Source organism: Zeus faber (assembly GCF_960531495.2).
Source record: "Zeus faber genome assembly, chromosome: 18".
Taxonomy (NCBI): domain Eukaryota; kingdom Metazoa; phylum Chordata; class Actinopteri; order Zeiformes; family Zeidae; genus Zeus; species Zeus faber.
The window spans coordinates 14,515,832-14,536,475 of record NC_137210.1 but is presented as its reverse complement, the minus strand read 5'-3'; the positions used below and the strand labels follow the sequence as shown (position 1 = coordinate 14,536,475).

The following is a 20,644-nucleotide window of genomic DNA, read 5'->3' as shown; positions in this document are numbered from 1 at the left end:
ACTGGTATTACTACTACTACTAGTACTACTACTCCTACTAATATTACTACTAATACCACTACTTTTACAACTACTACTAATAATACTGGTATTACTACTACTACCACAACTACTATTACTACTACTACTACCACTACTACTACTACTACTACCACCGGTACAACTACTACTAACACTATTACTTCTACTGCTGACAATAATAGTACATTTACATTTACATTTAGTCATTTAGCAGACGCTTTTATCCAAAGCGACTTACAATTGTTCAAACACTGACGGACGCAGCCATCAGGAGCAATTAGGGGTTAAGTGTCTTGCTCAAGGACACTACAGCATGCTAGCAGGAGGAGCCTGGGATCCAACCAGCAAACTTTGGATCACTAGACCACCAGCTCTACCTCCTGAGCTACCATCCCCAATGTAGTACTGGTATTACTACTACTACTAGTACTTCTACTAGTCTAGTCAAGTCACACTTTATTTATAAAGCGCATTACATACCAGGGCAACACAATGTGCTTTACAAAGAAATACAAACAAAGAAAGAACATTGTTGTCAGCCGGTCATTTCAAAAGAAGGCCCCTGAAACAACAGCAACAACAAAAGCAGCAGCAACAAAAACAACAACAACAAAACTACAACCGCAGTAGCAGCAACAGTGACAGCAGCAGCAACAACAGAAAACAACAACAGCAGCAGCAGCTACAGAAACGGCTACTACTGCCACTACTACTACTCCTCCTCCTACTACTACTACCACTACTACAACAACTACTACTACTACTACTACTACCATCACTACTACTACTACTACCATCACTACTACTACTACTACTACTACTGCCACTACTACAACAACTACTACTACTACTACTACTACTACTACTACTACTACTGCCACTACTACAACAACTACTACTACTACTACTACTACTACTACTACTACCATCACTACTACTACTACTACTAATACCACCACTACTACTACTAATGCTGTACTACCACTTCTAATAGTAATTACTACCACTGCTACTACTAACACTAATGCTAATGTACTAATGCTTGTACAGCTATGACTGCTTTAACTACTACTACTAACAAAAAAATAACATCATTATAACAACACAATAACAACAACAACAAGAACAACAACAACAACAACAACAACAATAATAATAATGATAATAATAATAATAATAATAATAATAATAACACAATAACCAACAATAACAATAATAATAATAATAATAATAATAATAATAATAAAAAAAATATAATAACAATAATAATTCGTATGATTATTATAATAATAATACATGCTTGCATTACACTAGCGCCTTGCTTCTCGGGCCCTAATAAGAGTAACTGCTTTCTGCAAGGCGTTGGGTGGCGATGTGGCAGCGGACGAGCGGCTCTCCAGCCCAGAGCGAGACATGACAGCAGACCTTCCAGTCCAGACCCTCCTCCTTGCTCGGGGTTTGAGATTTCTTCTGCTCCAGACATTTCCATTGGCCACGTCACGGCAGGAGGAGGAGGAGGAGGAGGGGGTGGAGGAGAGGTGGAGGAGGAGGGGGGGCGGGGGGGTTGGATTCCTGAGCGCTCCTCAAATTTCCTCAAATCACGGAGCTCTAGTTTTTGCCTTTCGGAAGCGAAAGCCGCACGTCCCCCACTCTCTCTCTCTCTCGCTCTCCGGGAACCGCTACTCGCAACGGTAGGATCATCCCAACCCGTGCATGGCGTGTGTGTGCGTGCGTGTGTGTGTGTGTGTGTTTTTTTTAAGGCTGCACGGCTGGAGAAAAATCGCCAACTTTTCCTTTTGTCATCTCGCCTTCTCCCAAACCTCCTTTTTGTTTCCCCCCCGTCCAGATGTTCCGGGGTGTCCCTGCGCTCGTGCTGCTCAGCCTGGCGCTCTGCGGCGCGGAGGTAAGTTTGGATCCGGGCGCTTTTGCGTTTGGGAAGAACGCTCGGGACGCCCTCTGCGCATCCCGATATTCACACGCGCATTCCTACGCGACGCGGGAGAGCCCCCGTTGACGGCGACTCCCAACCAGAGCGGCGGCTTCTCAACCGGGGGTTCGCGGACCGCGGGGGTCCTTCGAGGGGTTCCAGGTGGGGGGGCATCCTTGGCGAACTTGATTGGCGGATAAACTTCGGAGTGACGCCCGTTTTAATTGTACTTTCACTTTTAGCTATACCCATACCTACAGGAAAGGCAGGTATGGAGTTTGGGACAAAGTCATACCTAGCGATAAAAAAAAAAAAAGTCCAAATCGCATTGGCTGTCCTCGAATGCGCAAAGGTTGAGAATCACCGAACTCAACGAGACAACACAACATCTGGAGGGGGGGCTTTGTTCATAACGTGCTGTTGTGAAATCGCTCTTTGTCCCAGGTTTCACGGTCGCGGTAAACCTTTCTTTCTTCATCTTCAATTTAAAAAAACAATTTATAGATGCCACTGATATCTAAGCCACGGTACTTATACGAGCTTTCATTATACGCAGTAAATTACCCCACAATACAATTAAGCTTCAAACGAGAGAGAGCTGTAATTTGGGGGAATGATTGTTTTTTTTTTTTTTTTGATCTTGCAAAATAAGTCAGTATAAATGTCAGGGATGCGATATTCCCGTTGCTGCATTCTCAAATACAGCCGACAAAAAATCCCAGGGTGCAACAAATGTTTGCTCTCCAGACACTTTTTTTTTTTTTTTTTTTTTTTAACTTTTGAGTTCTTTGAAGGATAGCTGCGATAACCAAGCCGCGCCGTTGCCGCTGGCAGAACAACACAAGAACGAAAGTGAGATGGACAGATCTGATAGCCGGGAACCGTGGAAGATGGGGGAATGTTTGTGACAGGGCTGTTTTTTGGGTGGTCAATCTGGATGTGTGTGTGTGTGTGTGTGTGTGCGTGCGTGTGGTGTTCAGTGCTTGTGAGATCCCTCACCTCAGTGGTCTCCGACACCACCGTGCTAAGTAGTTCTAACCACTGAATCAACGCAAAGCTGATGTGACGTCAAGATAAACTGAGCTAAAACAATGGGGGTGAACACCGCCCCCACGACAAACACGTTTGGCCAAACGACGGGATTGTCCTTGTTAAATTGCTGGGGGAAATACATCTTTAAAAATAAATGGATTCTTTTTCCCGGCGAAAGGAAACGAACCGAGCGCAAACAACACACACACACACACACATGCAAACACACACATACAAACACACACAAACACACACAGACCGGCCAGGTGGTGGGTCAGGACCTTACCTCATGGGAGGCAGCTGTTCAACACCTGGTTTTTGTGCCGTCTTCTTTGTTGACCCGCGCAACACTTAAAAGACTTTTGTAATGACAAACACAAGCGGCTGCAAATTTAGGGGCTGCACTTTAAGTTGACTGTCAGATAGAGCCATTAACTTTCAGCCCCGTCGGCGCTGAAGCGACGGCTTGTTGCTTTCTGCGCAATTAGGCCCCGAGACGTCCCCGGTCACGACAACATTACTCACACATTGCTTGGCGTCAAAGACACGGACTGACCTTCCAGCTTCGGGAGAAGTCCATTGTGTGCGTTTTTTATTGGATCCCTGACCTCCCTCGTCAGCGAGGTACGGGGCACAGAGCGGAGTCTGTTGAGCGCAGCCGTGAAGTCAATGGGAAGGCATTAGAAAGGCGTCTCCTCTCCAAAGGCAATTGTCCTGATAATGTATGGCCTGTTGACCGGCCGGTGCCGGGGCTGACACGCCGGCGGGTTGTCGCAAGAGGGAGCGGGGGTCGAGGTGGAGCAGAACAAACGCCTCAGAGGAGCGGATCTGGAGGGCACGGAGAATGTGCGCTGGTTATTTATTTGGGTGGCGGAAAAGTCGGGCTGATGGCGTCGTATTGATACGATAACCATATTGCGCCGCAAGACGAGATACCGTCTGGGATTCTGGCTATATAATTAGATGAACTTCAAGGACTGTTCTGGCTAAAAGCCCCGATAGGCATGCCCAAAATTCGGTTTTCGTCCAAAGAACAATTGTGATGTTTGTTTTTGTGAGTATGGCCCGGCCCTAGCTGGAGGTGTAGTAAAAACTATCCACATAAAAAAAATGGTGCTGCACAGGAACTCTGGATGGAATTAATCACAGCGGTAGGTAGAGTCAGTCCCTTTGTTCCTATATGTTGATGTTATATCTTTTTTTTATTATCGTTGTTTGTTCCCCGGCGTGAGGATTATTAAAATGGCGACACTCCGCTCTTGATTTATTGTGAAGGGGAAGGCCCGTGTGGTTCCTTGAGGCGAGAAATTTCTGCGTTTGGAGATAAGAAGCTCAGAGATAATGCCGGGCGGCTGAGGTTGAAACTCTGGGGGGGGGGGGGGGGACTCTGAGTGGAGGCTGGCCGCAGATAAACATCTGGAGTATAAGACGGCGATGTTCCGTGAACTCGATAGGCGAGTGCGGCCCGGATATGTGGGGGGTCGAAAGTTGGCGGGTTGTTTTTCGGGGGGGCGCTGCACCAACAGACACGTGAACGTCAACAAACCGAAACCAATGTTTATATCTCCGCGCGGGAGGGCATCCGGTGTCCTGTTCCACGGCGTTTATTGAGGCTCGTGTGGAGCCGGCGGAGGCGCAAATTTTGATTATCAGCGCCTTCCGTCGCGGAGCGATCCCTTCCCCCCGCGCAGTTCGGCGTACGCTCAGAAAAGGACGAGGGGAACCAGGGCCGGCGCCTCGAACCTGCGCGTAGATGCCGCTTTTGGTGGCGTCCCTGATCCGTGAAGCCGCGAACCGCACCGGAAGACCACCGACCCGCGGAGGCGCCGCGCCGCGCCGCCGGCGCCCAGGCTCTTTTGTCTGTTCCCATTGAGAGGTGGTGCTAAATATATCTGCCCAGGTGGAGGGAACATGAGCAGGGAGGGGGGTGTGGGGGTGGGGTTTGCGTCCTCTATCTGTATCAGCCTGCTCTAATTACTGTAGCTCAACACCCAGTCATGGATCATGCTCAGCCGAGGCGGCGGCGGCGGCGGCGGGGGTTGGGAAGGGCGGAGGGAGACAGGGAGATGGAACCGTGCAAAACAGCGGTGCGATGAGGCCGCAGAGCAGCTAACCAGGGGCGGGGAGGCCAGGAGATGAGGTGAGATTTGGCTGTGGGGCGTCAGGAAGCCATGGTGTCACTCGCGCGCGCGCAACGCGTGTGTGCATTGTTTGACGGCCCTGTGGTGTGATCTCTTCACTTGGCTAGGCTTTAAAGGCCTTTTCATTTACGCCCGCCGGCTGCACCAGTGTCTTATCATTACTGAGCCCTGACACACACCCAAACCACACATAAAAACAAGCTATATCGTTCTAATCTACCCCGTATTAAAGGGCTTGTGACTCATAATTAATGAATATGTATGATAGTCATAAATAGAAAAGAAAGCGACGCTCCGAGTGAGACGGAAGCCTCTGTGCCGAACTGTTTCCGTCTTAGAAGCCCGTTTTTGTGGTAAAGGGAAAGAAAAAAAAGTCGTAAAAGGACCAATTTTCTTAATTTCAACTTCGACGAACCCAGTCAACTGCAAACTGACTTCCTTTAATATTTTAGCAGTTTTAAAATGATCCCAATGTGTTTCATGGTAATCGCTGGGTAGTGTTAATTATCCACAAGCAATTAATCAAAACCTACAGCTGGCACGCCGCACCGGCTCCGCTGCACTCAGCCATCATCCCTGATTCAGTGTGTTTCGAAAAATTGTACCATGTGAAAAATGCCCGAGTTCTTCGGCTCAAACCACAGGGGACAGACCGTTGCAGTTCTCCATAATTGCATTTTTAGATTCAGTTTAGGACGGTTAGGACCTACTTAGGTCCTATATGGTCACCGTATGCTGCATACATTATCTTTTGAGCTTTCGAAGTCAAATCCGTAAAGAAAAGGTGCCGAGTTGTCTCTCTCAATTTTTTTTACATCGTCGCGCAAGTCTGGTTTCTGTCTGAAACGACGCTCCCTGCGTCGGCGTCACCGATCCGCAGCTGAGTTGCGGTCGCCGGCTCGCTCCCCAGGCTCCAAGATGGCTGCCTGGGCCACGCATTCCTCAGAGGAGGTCTGCAAACAGGCCGCTTCCCTCCCCAAACATACCTCAACTATTAGCCCCGGCGCTGGCCCCGAGGAGGGAACACAGACCAGGGCTGATCGAGAACTTCCCCGCCCCTGGCCTGAGCATGGGCCTGGGCCCTCCCTCCAAGGCCCTGGAACCCAGCCCAGAACATGGGCTGCGCTGCGGAGGGGAGAGGAGGAGGAGGAGGGGGAGAATTAGGGCAAAGTGGATGGGGAAAGGGAGGAGGAGTAGCCCCAAAAAAAAAGGAATCAAGGAGAGACATTCACATCCGGGTCATGGGGAAGCAATGCTGAGTTGCAAACAAAAAGAGTTGGATAACCAAATCAATGCTTATCGGAGAGAGGAGGGTAAGGGATGTCATGGTCTGATCTGCCTGCGATTGGTCGGCGTCAGGTGCCGGGCACGGGGGGGGGGGGGGGGGGGGGGGGACAGGGAGGCCGGTGTCCTTTTGATGTGACCAGAGGGTCGATAGGGGAGCAGAGTGTGGGGGCGGCGCCGTGTTTATAGAGTTTTATTTACCCTGTGACGTTTTAACTGCTAGCAGATGTGGCTCTGCCCAGACTGGGATTTGTTTCCTGCTCTGCCTCGCTCTCTCTCTACCTCTCGCTCTCTCTCTCTCTCTCTTTGTCCTTCTCTCTGCCTCTCGCTTTCTTTCTTTCTTTCTTTCTTTCTTTCTTACTCATTTGGCCGTCCAACCTCTCACTTTTCCCTTTTCGCTCTTTCTGTCGGACCCTTTCAAGAGGAATTTGGTTTAACCCGCCATCTGGTTTGTGTAGTTGTTGTTGTTGTCGAGTTTCAGCCGCTGGACAAGGGCCTCATGAGTGCATAATAAGAGGCTTTGGAATGGGTGTGACATCATCCCGCCCCGCTCGAACATTCACCAAAAAACAAATAAAAAGCGGCAGAGAGAAATCTCCGGCCTGAATCTCCGACCGGAACCCGGCTTCATTATGCATGTTCAGCGGCGTTCCAGACCACAATGCTTGACGTGTACTGTATCTCCTTAACATGGGCCCGCGTCAGCCTCACTTTGACCTCATTATACCCAGGGCCCGGGCTGTCGGCTCCTTTGTTGCCCTGCTAAACACACAGAATATTCCAGGCGCCCCTCTTTGCCCGGAAGAAAATCTGACGGGGCTCGCCAGCGGTGTGTGTCATTTTGGGATTTGTATGTGTAAAAAGTCATTTCGGAATCTCTCCCCCGCTTGCTCCTTACGTCTGGGCTCAGGGGAGCCGCAGAGCGCGGAGGAACTGAGGCGGATCGTGATTTGATATGTATGAAGGAGATACAGTCGAACAGATTCAGACGGAAAAATAGATGGCGCGGAGTCGGGGGACGCCGGCGTTTTTTTATTATTTAGAGCAAATGTAACACGGCATCTTAAATGACTAGATGCGGCAGATTCCAATTATGGTCGCTCACTGTGAAGCGACTCCCGAGTGCTTTGGAATGAGCTCTGTAAGCGTGAACAAATGCTCCGCTGTGCCACAAAATGGAGGAAGCCGTTTTACGGTTTACATACAATGTAAGAGGGGGAGTACGCCTTCGTCGCTCTCGCTGCCAGAGTGACGCTGTTACGCCGGCCAGGGGCCTGCTGAGGGCTGACCAGGGTGGCCGACAGGAAGAAAGAAAAAAAAGGAAGGAAGAAAGAAAGAAAGCAAGAGGAGAAAGAAAGAAAGAGAGTGATTTAGAGGGGTGCTGGTTTATAATTTCCACCCTCACTCGGCTCCATATCCAGCTGGAGAGATGAGTCAGATGACACAGGGAAGTGTGAAAAAACAGAGCAGGCAGAGACGTGTGTGTGTGTGTGTGTGTGTGTGTGTGTGTGTGTGTGTGTGTGTGTGTGTGTGTCTGTGCGTGCGTGTGTTTCGGTGCATGTGTGTGTGCACGTGTGTGTTTCGGTGCGTGTGTGTGTGTGTGTGTGCCTGTGTAGGAGGGGAGGGCACCTTCTCTGACCCAGATAGTAATGGGTTTTTGGCTTGGGACGGGCCCTGTTGGACCCTGGCGGAGGCGCGGCATAGCTAAGGAATGTCCCCCCCCTCTACGTTTTCTTTCTCCTCGGTCTGCTTCTCATTCTTCCCTCTCTTCTTCTCCCCAATTCAACCCTCTCCAGCCCTCCTTCCCACATTTTGCAGAAATTAGGAACACACTTGTAAAGCGGCGGGGTGCAATTTGAGGGCTGTGAATGTAAAGTCGCCCGGCCGTGTTTTCATTTGTCCGTCCGGCTGGCTCTTGATGAAATAGCACCTTTGGACATTATTGTTATTGGCAGAGAATGCGAAAAATGCAAATTTCTAATCGTCTGTTGTCTGATTGGGCACAGATGTCAGTCAAAGAAAAGTGATGCTCGCACCTACTAGATCCTGATGCCTTGCATATACTGTATTATATCCTTTAAAGAAAAAAGCTTGATAACCACTGATGGATCAAATGAATGTATACAGTGTTCATTAGGTAGGATCACAAAATGGTGGACGAAAGAAGCTTGAACACCTTTCCTTCATTATCACATGAGTTCCTATAAAGGGGCTAATTCATCACTCTTCATGATTTCAGTAATACCAGTTATTGTACATGTATTCACATAATTCTATGGTTGTATTTATATTCTCGATTTTGTGGAAAATTGTATCCAGTCTCCGAAAATATCATGCAGATATTTTCTTTCCATGAGCAATTGAATACTCTATTGGAGAGGGTTGTCTTATAATTAAAAGCAAAAAAATATATTAAAAAAAATGTAACAGAGGGAGAGATGAATTCCATCCATTCACTGGTCCACCCTCCAGTTCATCCAGGGTCAGGGTCGCCCAGACATCCTTTCCTTCCACCACCTCCACCGTAGGTCATACTGAGGGAATTATAGAGCCTGCTGTGTATGGTGGTTACCAAGCAACAGTTCCCTGCATCAGAAGTACTGCAATCCTCTCAACATCCCACATACACACAGAGCTTTGACATTTCAGAAAAAATCACTTCATCTAAATAAAAAAAATAAAAATAAAAAAAATAGCCAGAATCCATTTTCATGTACATCTTATTCTGTCGTGCAATGATCAGTCAGCGCTGGCTTCACCACAGCGGCATCCATAAAACTCCCCTAATGTAATAGAGGAGAGAAGGAGAGATGAATTCCATCCATCCACCGGTCCACCCTCTGAACCAGTTCCTCCAGGGTCGGGGTCGCCCAGACGTCCTGTCCTTCCGCCACTTCCACCAGAGGTTGTTTTTTTTCATGGATGGATGGAGCTTGCCTGACTAAACTGCTTGGTAGCAACATAAGTTTTCCATTGTGGTAATTCCAATTAATCTTGATTGTTGGCCGCCGTGAAGAAAACTTCCGTCTACAAAAGAATTTGTGAATTGAAACGTCTTGAATACTTGAAATTGTCACGAATGCCATGCCGTGTCACCCCTTACAATAATTTGGAGTTGTTGTTGGTGTTCCGGTTCATGGCTGGTTGTTTGACGATGACTGAATCAATGCTCTGGTTTCTAATGAGAGCCCCGCTGCATTATGGGAAGGGACTCATAATGGCTTTAGTGACCCCTCGACAGCGGCTGCTCATCGATCCTCCAGCTGAGTCAATGAAGCATCACCGATGTACAAGCACGAACATGCAGACATCCCCATCTTTCTCTCTCTCTCTCTCTCTCTCTCTCTCTCTCTCTCTCTCTCCCTCTCTCTCTCTCGCTCTCTGCATGGAACAGTGTCCGATCTTTGTGGAGAGTGAGGTCAAGTATGCGCGTCAAGGTGTGCGTGGTATGAAGACGCCTAAATCGGGAAGAGAAAGAAAGATGTAAAAATGCAGCGGCTTGCACTACACCGCATTTCCTTGAGCTGGGGCCGTGTAAGATGCATTATACATTCAGCTGGTGTCACACTGGCGAGCCTCGCAGCGGAGGAGGAGGAAAGTGAAAGAGACACTTCCAGGTGAAACGGAGGAGAGAGAGCTGCGCCCTTTTAATTCCACTCCGCTGCGGCATGGGGCCAATCAACCTGCGGCAGGAGGGAAATCGACTTCGGACCCCCCAGAGTCTTTCTTTGTCATAGCTTACTTTCCATAAATTCTCTCTCTTTTCTCTCTCTCTCTCTCTCTCTCTCTCTCTCTCTCTCTCTCTCTCCTCCTTCTCTCCATCTCATCTCCTCGGGCACCCAGAGAGGGTCGCGGTTCGCTGGAACACCCGTGCTGCCATAAAAGGGTACGCCACAGGGAAAAAGGAAAATGTTGGACAGACTTACAGCAGAGCAGGGACATGGAGCAGAGAGAGAGAGATAGAGAGAGAGAGAGAGAGAGAGAGAGAGAGAGAGAGAGAGAGAGAGAGAGAGAGAGAGAGACTTAAAAAAAAAAAACCAAAAAAACCACCTTTATTTTCGGTAAGTCACGTCACAACAGCAGAAACTTGATTACGAAGGAACCAAAAAAACAAAAAAAATAGAGACAAACCACTGGAAAATCACAGGTCAGTAAGAGCATAAACGTTTAAATCCTCCTAGAAGCTTTCAGTAATATATAATAATAAAAATAATATAATAATAAAAATATAATAATAATAATAATAATAATAATAATAATAATAACTGTGCTGGTGTTCATGAGGCAATCAACAGCTGTTATTTTGGCTTTTTGAGGTCCATACCATTTACAAATCACTTGAATCAGATGAATGGATTAATGACTTTTTCTAAGGCCCACACCTCTATCCAATTATAATGATTCCAGTGATAGTTTGTGTGTGTGTGTGTGTGTGTGTGTGTGTGTGTGTGTGTTTGTGTGTGTGTCTAGTATTGATCTGATCCCAGGCATCGATGCCACCGCTCACCGCCGCGACGCTCTGTACATCATGTCGCCATAGCAACGCGATCCATACGAATCAGGTGAAACAAGGGACTTCCTCTGAATCCATTAGCTAAATGTCAGGATTACTGACAGCTTTGATTTCTGAGAGAGAGAAAATACATAAATAGGGCTAATACTCGATCCCGGAGGTTCTATTAATTATTCAGCCGTTTATTCAAGGTTCTACAGGTTTCCATAGGCTCTGGAATGGCCTCACTTTGGCCAGCCTGTGTCAAACTGGCAGACTAGCACATCCCGCCCAAGGCCCCAGGGACTGCTTTGAAGAGCTATTCCATGACCTCAACTGCGACGTGTGTTTGTGTCTCCGTCAGTGTGAGCGTGTCAGCGCGTCGGAATTTAGCGAAGGAACAGGCAGAAGGTAAAATGTCTCCTGGTCTCTTAGGCAAACAGCGTCAGGCTGACGTCTCTGTCTCTGGTGGGTTTAGTGTGTCGTGGCCCCCTGCTTCCCTCCGCAAGGCATGGGTTAAAGCTGCTAAATTGTGAGGAAGTCACATGACCGACACACTTATGCACACACACACACACACACACACAGACACAGACACACACTCAAACACGTGTTAAGCTCCACTGTAATGCTTCATCACATTCACAAACACATACGCTCATGTACAGTACGTACCCTCTCTCTCTCTCGATCAAACACACACACACACATACACACACACACACACACACACGCACACACACATTCTCCATTAGCCAGTTCACGTGCACTCTCAGACTGTCTCAGACACAGGGGAAGTAGAGGTTTTGGGAGGAGGGGGACGGGGGGGGGGACAGAGGGAGGGATATGAGGAGTTAAGGTTCATGGTCCATGGGAATGGGCCCAAAGGAAAAACACAGCCCAGACTCCAGATGTGGAAATACCCTGCAAACACACACACACGCACACACACACACACACACACACACCTAAGAACACAAATGCGCACGCAAGCACGCACACACACACACACACACACACACACACACACACACACACACACACACACACACACATTCGAAGGAGGTAATGAGGGCCATAAAGCAGCTCCGCTTGGCAGCTGATGATTGGTTGGCTCGTAGCTCATGTGAACTCAATTTGGCAAGTCAACCAGCCCGGTATACCAGACAAAGGCAGTGAGAAAGAGGAGAACAGAGAGATTGTTGGACAGAGACTAAGACAAAAAATAAGTCGAGAGAGAGAGAGAGAGAGAGAGAGAGAGAGAGTTCTTAAATGTTGAACTCTTCCTCAAAGCTTTCAATTATGTCAATTAATCAACCTGTCCAGAGAAAATGAAGGCTGGGGAGGAGATTTATGCTTGTGGTCATGAGATAATCATCAGATTTTCTTTTGGCTTTTTGACGTCCATGTGATTTACAAATCATTTGAATCAGAAGACACAGAGACACAGCAATCTGTCTTTCTTAGAATACTGGTATTTCCTGGTCAGTCTCTTTCCGTCTTATGGTTTTCTTTTTCTTACTTTCACAAACACAGACCTAGAGATTTCCACCCACACCACTTCATCCATCTCGCCTTCTCAAGCTGCAGCACAGAGCCATATTCAGCTCTCCCGATTTCAATTCTCTCCTGCGTCCGGAATTATCTGCCACCTCTCGAGTTCATCTGACCATTGCGGGCATATACACGGGCAATATAACCGAGGGAAAACAGATGACATCATCCTTTCAGAAATCCTAACAAGATGATAAAATGGCCCACAGAGGCTAAGAAGGAAAGTGGGCCCCCTAGAGTAGAGAACCTTTACTTTGGCTACTCTCATGGAAAATAAAAGGTGTACGTTGCAAACCTGAATGGCTGATATTTAGGGCGCAAAGGTATAACCTTGACTGCGTGTGTGTCTCTGTGTCTGTGTTTTTTTTCGGGCACAGACACATGACCTCTCGCCAGAAAAATCATCAGCCGCTCGCTATAGGAGGGGAGTGCAACAACACCACCCAGTGTACACATCCTGTAACTGCATTATTTTATTTCATTCGTTTGTGTTTCGCCCCAATGTAATCATGTCCACGTTTGTGTCTCCTCTGCTTTTCTCAGGAGGTCCAGAGCAAGAGTAAAGTGTGCGCCAATGTGTTCTGCGGGGCCGGCAGGGAGTGCGCTGTCAATGAGAAGGGAGAGCCCAGCTGCCTCTGCATAGAGGTGAGTGATCGATGCATAGGGACAGAGTTCAAGTTCAAGAGATTATTTGTCACATACATACACATACGGGCGTACATATATGCAGTGAAATGTCATGACACCCGGTGATTACGCACAAGCTCTATAAGCTTGAAAAATACTCAAATGTGCGTAATCGACGCGCAAGGACAACACCTGGACACCTGCAGGGTTGATTGAAGGGAACCCAGCGCAAATGGCCGGCTCATTGACTGCTTGTCATTTCACAAGAACATTTATGACCCACCTTACACTATGACACTTTAGGGTCACATTTCAAAATTTAACGTTTTTGTTTTTTTTGGGGGGGGGGGTAAGGGGAGAATCAGAGCTTTGAAACAAGGTATCACTTGTGGGAATCAAGCAAATATTTTGGAAGCTATGACATCATATGGTACTGGAGGTAAGTGAGAGTGCGCCTACCCTTCCAAATCCCAAATGACATCAAACGTGAAAGAACCGAATAATGCACTTTCCACCCTTGTCCTCCCTTTATCGCTCTTTCCCTGTTTTTTTTTTTTGTTTTGTCTATCCAGAGCTGTAAGCCCCACAAAAGGTCGGTGTGTGGGAGCAACGGCAAAACCTACCGGAACCACTGCGAGCTCCACAGAGACGCCTGCCTGACCGGTCTGAAGATCCAGGTGGCCCACGACGGCCACTGCCACGGTGCGGAGACTAGGAGTCACTGTGAAAGCGATGAGCAATTAACCAAAACAAGTGGCCGTAGGCCCACAAATGTCAACAGAGATAGGCATGAATACATTCTCAAAGATCAGGAAGACTGGACGGGCTGATTGCACTGTTATTGTACGGTTTTAATTGGACTGAGCTACGCGTGGTTATCACCTATGATATCACGACCTTGGGAAAGAAATGACAGCGTGTAATCTCTCTCTCCTCTCATGTTGCCCGTGGCAGCCAGCCAAAGTGTCAACCATATATGGCGGTCCTGACATCTGCGAATAGCCAGCAATTATACTTTTATATTTGGCCTTGGCTTATCTACGGATGAATCTATGAGTGCATCTAATCTTCCGTGCACTTAAGGTGGTAATGTCACCATGCCTTGTACACCTCAGCCGGCCTGAACATTGATCACACTTGGAAAAAAAAATAAAGGATAACCAGGAACAGGAGTTATGTCACACTGTGATATTTGTCTAGTGCAGACCTTTGGCCACTGACTCTGTGGCAGCCTTGGCTTGTCAGGAGCCCGAGCTAAATGAGTTTACACACAAGAAGTGACATCATGGTGATAAATAAATTAACTCTTTAACCTTTTCCCTCTTTTTGCCATGTGTAGAAAAGAAAACCCAGCAAGCGGCAGCCAGCCCAGGTGGGTGTGTTCATAAATGTATACGAACACATACAGTATGTGTGTGTGTAAGACTTATTTAAACACACGTGTACTAATTGAAATAATGAGGGAAGCACAACAAACAGGGTAGATCCACATGGCTTGTTTTCGTGCTTCCCGCCTCCAGTCGTGTGCTACGTCGCCGACCGCAACGAGCTGAGGAGTCGTGTGATCCAGTGGCTGCAGACCGAGGTGGTCCCAGACGGCTGGTTTGTCAAGGGCTCCAACTTCTCCGACATCATGCTCAAGTACTTCAAGGTGGGCTTCTATTTGGCGGAGGGGAATGCGACGAGACGTGTCGCTGTTTTGAACTCCGCTGTTTCGGACTTCTCTCCCGTGTACGAATAAAGTTTGCTTCCCTTGCCATCCATCATGTCATCCCATGATGGATGGCAAGGCAAGCAAACTTTCCAAACCCTCTCAGCTGTCTCAGAATGTGTCTGGCATGTCAGCTGATCGTTGGAATGCATTTTAATGAATGATCACCATATCACATTACACATTGCGCTACACAGGACACATATTGAGGGAATTATAGAGCCTGCTGTATATTGTGGTTGCCAAGCAACAGTTCCCTGCATCACAAATACTTCAATACTCTCAGCATCTCACATACACACAGAGTTTTGACATTTTCAGAAAAATCACTTCATCTAAATCAAATAAAAAAATACCCGGATTCCATTTTCATGTACATCTTATCCTCCCGCGCAATGATCAGCCAGCGCTGGCTTCACCACAGCGGTCAGGAGAGAGATAAGTTATCTCGCGGCGGGGTTTGCCATGTGGGAGCTCTCAGCTGCGGCGATAAGGAATTAGCGAGAACACACGGCGAATGCGATGCCACGTCTCCACTTTGATGTCAGGCCAGAAGGAACGAGGTCTGACTCTGACCTTTGACCTTTGCCGTGTCCCGTCTTGTGCTTTTTTCGCAGAACTACGACAATGGAGACTCCCAGCTGGACTCTACCGAGCTGCTCAAGTTCATCCAGCACAACGAGTCCGCCGTGGACATGCAGTCCTACGCCGACCAGGAGAGCAACAAGCTGCTGCGGTCAGTGTGTGTCAGTGTGTGTGTGTGCGTGTGTGTGTGTGTGTGTGTGTGCGTGTGTGCGTGTGTGTGTGTGTGTGTGTGTAAAAGGTGATCTGGTGCTCTTCTGTATGCGTTCTGACAAGACACCAAAGGATCACAGATTGTGTTTTGAGTCCAATGTACTTTTCCCCTCTTTCTAATGCTCCCTTGTCCCTGAAAGCGCACAGATATTTATATCTCCTTCCATATTCCATGGTGAAGTGATGCTATTTTAAGGCCTGTTCTGTCTGCAACTGAACCCTATCTGGCCCAGCATAAGCGGCACCGGAGGGGCTCCTCTGGGAGCCGGCGCTTCCACCACCAGCCTATGCAAACACGTGTGCTAAAAACAGATAAAGCCCCGGCTGCAGTGTCTTATTTTAATCATATGTTTGTATGCAGCTTCTGTTCGTTGTTTAGCTGGGTGAAACAGCCGATGTTAAAACCTGTCAATGTTGTGTGTGTGTGTGTGTGTGTGTGTGTGCTTTCCAGGAGTCTTTGTGTGGACGCTCTGATCGAGCTCTCTGATGAGAATGCCGACTGGAAGCTGAGCTTCAATGAGTTCCTCAACTGCCTGAAACCTGGCTTCAACCCACCAGAGAAGAGTAAGCTCCGTGCCCTTTGGTTACGAGAATGAACAAAAAGCCAAAAAAATGCACTCGACATTGATTGGAAATTATTCAAACCACTTATATATTTGCCGTTGTTCTACTGTAAATTTGGACCCATAAGGGTTGGTGAACGTGTCAGCTAAATGAGTAATTAGATAACACCCTCTAAGAATAGAATAGATTCTAGTTCCAGTCACAATATGAATGTGGGTGAGAACTATTAGCTATCTGGGGGAAAGTTCACTGGAAGAGAAGCCGTGGCTCACTAACATTCCACTGACATTCCACTGTAGAACACTGAACCCTGTGGCATTATGAAGGATGTGCATGAGAGCAGCGGTTTTCTCGCTCTTTTCCTTGGGACCCAGTTTTTTAAAAATGCAAAATCAACGCGACATAATATGAATGTCTCTGAACATTAGTTCTGTATTAAACGCTCAACACTCTGTGGCGCCCTTTCGTTGGTAGACATGGCAACCAGTTCCCTCGTGTGGCTTCAAGGTTTACTGTGGATAGAAATATCATTTTAAAAGACTTTAAGGAGGGGTGGGAAAAAAAAAAAAAAAAAGAAATCAGAAATCCCTGAACCTGTGGCTCATGGCCCAGACTGTAATAAAACACTGCGTTAGTGTGTACACACACCACAGTGAATGCACTCGAAAAGGCCAAGCACAGGATTTCTGCCGGAAAAAGCCTGGAGTGCATGACTGTATCACTACATCTAGTCACTTAAAGTATAGATACACATATCCAAGTGAAATTACAAATTGCCTGTATTATTATTGTTATAGTTAGCCAGGTAAAATTATATTTTATATCTAGCTCAAAATGTGTGTGTGCGTGTGTGTGTGTGTGTGTGTGTGTGCGCGCGTGCGTGTGTGTCCAGAGTGCGCCCTGGAGGACGAGACCTACGAGGACGGAGCGGAGACGCAGGTGGAGTGTAACCGCTGTGTGTGCGCCTGTGGCAACTGGGTCTGCACTGCGATGACCTGCAACGGTAATAAGAAAAATACTTTGAAGGTTGAAGGGGCGGGTGGGAGGGGTGTATTTAAATGAAGTCTGGCATCTCAAGTAACCCCCTCCCCTCCCCCTCCTCCTCCTCCTCCTTTTTATCTTTTTTTTCTATCTGCGCAGACAAGACTTTGGTGGTCGACGACACCGCGGACGCCGGGGCAGAGATGACGGAGGAGGAGTGGAACAGCCGCGTGGCTGAGCTCAACAAGCACCAGGTCGGTTGTGCTATGCTGAAAAACACCCGCGCGCACCCACACACACACACACACACACCCTAGTTGAGAATGCCTCTGAAAATGTCAGATGTGCAGGGCAGCCAGAGCCGCTCCGCAATATCTCCAGGGAAACTGAAAAGGTTTGCACCACCGCGACGGATTGTAGATTAACCCTGAAGAGCATGTGATCCTCTGCACTCCCAGCGGGTTCCAAACGACACAAACAACTACGCGTTGACATACCAGGAAAATATCAACTCTGGAAAAAAAAAAAGTCAATCTCAAATTCTCAGCGTTGGGAAATCTCAACCCATCGCCTGTTTTGTACATTTGGTTATCTGCCTCCCTGTAGACATTGCAGTGCTAGGCACCAGGTTTGTGGACATTAAATCAACTGAGTCAGCAGCAAGAATAAAGGAGCACACAGCTGCAAGGCTTTAGTTGACTCTGTTTCTTTTTTATTTACAGATCATCGAGATGAGTTATTTATTTGTTTCTTGAATCCTGGTTTTAAAAGGAAAATACATGTATTTTTTTATAAAGGGGTAAATTCGAGCACCTTCACCCTTGAATAATATCACGTGTGCTATGTCCATTAGACAGTTAAGAATGAAAGGCGGAACGAGCCAAGAAGAAATCATTGATTTTTCATGGATATTTTCCTCTGGTGTTTCGGGTTGAGGGAGCCTCTTCAGATAGACAGTGCCGTTCCGGAAGCTGTTTAGAGTGACCGTTCCGTTCCAGAAGCCATCGAGACAGACAATATAGCGATGGAACCTGCCCAGCAAGACAATTACGCTCTGGAAACTCTCCATACACACTCTAGAAGTGTAGAAGCTCTTCTGATGGACAATGCAGTAATAGAACATTTAAAGTCACAAGTGTTCAGTCCCTTTCCCAGTGATAGAGTTCGCAGTTTTTCAGGAAGCGAGGGGATGACGCTCATGTCAGTGAAACGTCACACTTTTTCCTGTATTTTCAGTGTGTGTGTGCGTGTGTGTGTGTGTGTGTGTGTGTGTGTGTTTGAGTGTACGGGCCTGGAGTCTCACATGGTCGCACTGTCTCTGGCTTGAGTCCACGGCAGGGTCAACGGGGTCATGTGCTGGAACACAGGTTGGCAAATTTGAATGCCAGTGTAAACGAAAAAAAACAGCTCATGACTGCCGTGGTTCCACGTTTTGGAATCCAGTCACGTTGACACAATGGTCACCAAGAGTATTGCCCGCTGAACAGAGAATAATCCCTGTGTCGATGTGTGAATGGGAGGAAAGAAAGACCAAAAAAAAAAAAAGGGGCAATTTAAAGACACTCATATAGTCTTCCTGTCGTTTGTTGTCTAAAATATTACGTTGTCTTCCTCGATAACAGGAAACCGTCGAGAAGATGAAGGCCAGCACAAAGGAGGCCTAAGTAAGACAGCAATGAAAGCGAGGACGCCATCAACCTTCCTCCATACTTGATATATCTGTCGGCCCCCGTGCTGTTAATAAATTGGTTTATTCCTGTTAATTATTATGCGTTTTTTGTTTTTTTTTTGTTTTGTTTTTTTCCATTGTTAACGTTTTTTTTTATGTTGAAGATTGTTAGATTCAGGGGATATTAAATACTAGTATCATTGGGTTCCCTTGTGTTCCAGTACTGTCAGATGGTTTGATTGTACGACTGGACCCCTGCACTACAAATGGGGCCATTGTTACAGCAATCCTTTGTTTTGTGTTTGTTGTTTTTTTGAGTTGCTATGCGAAAAGAAGTGAGTACCAGTTGGGTTGGGAATGAGGGTTGGGAATAAGGAATGTCACTGTAAGAGAAGGTTTTCTTGGGTTATCTTCCAACAGATGTGGGGGACCTGTGCCATGAGGAAATATCTGACAGGGTATGGGACGGTAACGCTACTCTTGATTTTGGAACGGTTGGCTTTCGGAACTGCCACTACGGCCACTACTTGACCGATGCACTTCTGTGTTATTATCTATTATCTATCTATTATCTCGATCTCCGTTTTGTACTGCAAATGTACTTTATTCTATGTACAGTATGTTTTTTTTTTCCAGAGTCAGAAATCACCTGCTCCCGTCATCCACTCTCTCTCTCTCTCTCTCCCTCTCTCTCTCTGCTCTCTTTGGTGGTTTTTTAACTCGCCGATCTCTGTTAAAAAAAAAGAATGCAGCACTCTTTTGGGGCATGTATGCCATTTGACTCAGAGATATATTTCAGCTTTTGTACGGAACACTCAAATGAGAGCAGATCTGAATATAGGACGGACAGAACTGAAACCAAAGCCTGTTGATAAGAAGATGTTTTAATCGTGTAAAATTCTCTCCGGGTAAAGCATTACTCTGGACCCAGCAACAACACTATACCTGTGCTATCAGAATCACTATACAGAAGGACTAGCCTCACTGTTGACTAAAGTAGCTTAGATGCATCAATAACTAATAGTGCAAACTGCGTGCGTGTGTGTGTGTGTGTGTGTGTGTGTGTGTGTAAGTGTGTGTGTGTGTGTGCACAGCGATGAGTGTTTTTTTATTTTTTATTATTTTGTTTCGTCGTGTTTGCCACGACCCCATGTCTTACTGTAATTTGGAGAACTCAACAAAAAAAGAAAATTGTGCCTTAGACCATGGACATGACTTAGGTCTCTACCTTTTCCTGCCCATATGTTACATACTGCAAGGAGGGACGTGCTTGGTGGAAGGTTCGCAGTGAACTAGTGCTTGGTGAGTTTCCCCCCCGTTACACGTTTGCGTGAATGTTGCGTAGATAGGTCTTCTATATTCTACTAGAAGTGCAGAAACTGTACGGTATATGTATGTATGCCAATAAACCCATATAAACCATAACATTGTTGTCTGACTCACTGTGTGTGCAGAAATGTCAATCTATGTCCATCATTAGGGCCATTTGCTTGTATATTATTAGGGCACCATATATACTATTTTTTTGTAAACTGTAATCAGCATATACAGGAGTACTCATTTACGGAGAAAAAAGGTACAATCGGCACTTTATACTGTTATATGGGCTCTGTTATAGCAGGACACTGGATATGATAAGTTATTTTACTTTCATTACATTTAAGAGCAAGTACTTACATACTTTAACTGAAGTAGACATATCAATGCAGCACTTTTATTTGAGTACTTTCGTGTCAGGGTATTAGTCCTCTTTCTAAAAAGGAAATGGTCAGAGTGGCCTACTTCTTCCACCACTGACACGTGTGCAAATTTAAAGTACTTTGACCCAATTGTCTAATTCTGACAA

The 20,644-nt window shown here is 46.7% G+C and overlaps 1 protein-coding gene across 1 annotated transcript; it reads left to right on the top strand.

Moving 5' to 3' along the window:
• Window positions 1-1,603: 1,603 nt before the first annotated feature.
• Window positions 1,604-20,223, top strand: LOC307243746 (follistatin-related protein 1-like). Its single transcript, XM_080018681.1, has 11 exons — window positions 1,604-1,712; window positions 1,868-1,924; window positions 12,995-13,096; window positions 13,651-13,780; window positions 14,418-14,450; window positions 14,599-14,729; window positions 15,407-15,525; window positions 16,036-16,148; window positions 17,041-17,151; window positions 17,289-17,383; window positions 18,752-20,223. The coding sequence occupies exons 2-11, from the start codon at window positions 1,868-1,870 to the stop codon at window positions 18,791-18,793; spliced, it is 933 nt and encodes a 310-aa protein (XP_079874807.1). The 5' UTR covers window positions 1,604-1,712; the 3' UTR covers window positions 18,794-20,223.
• The last annotated feature ends 421 nt before the right edge of the window (window positions 20,224-20,644 follow it).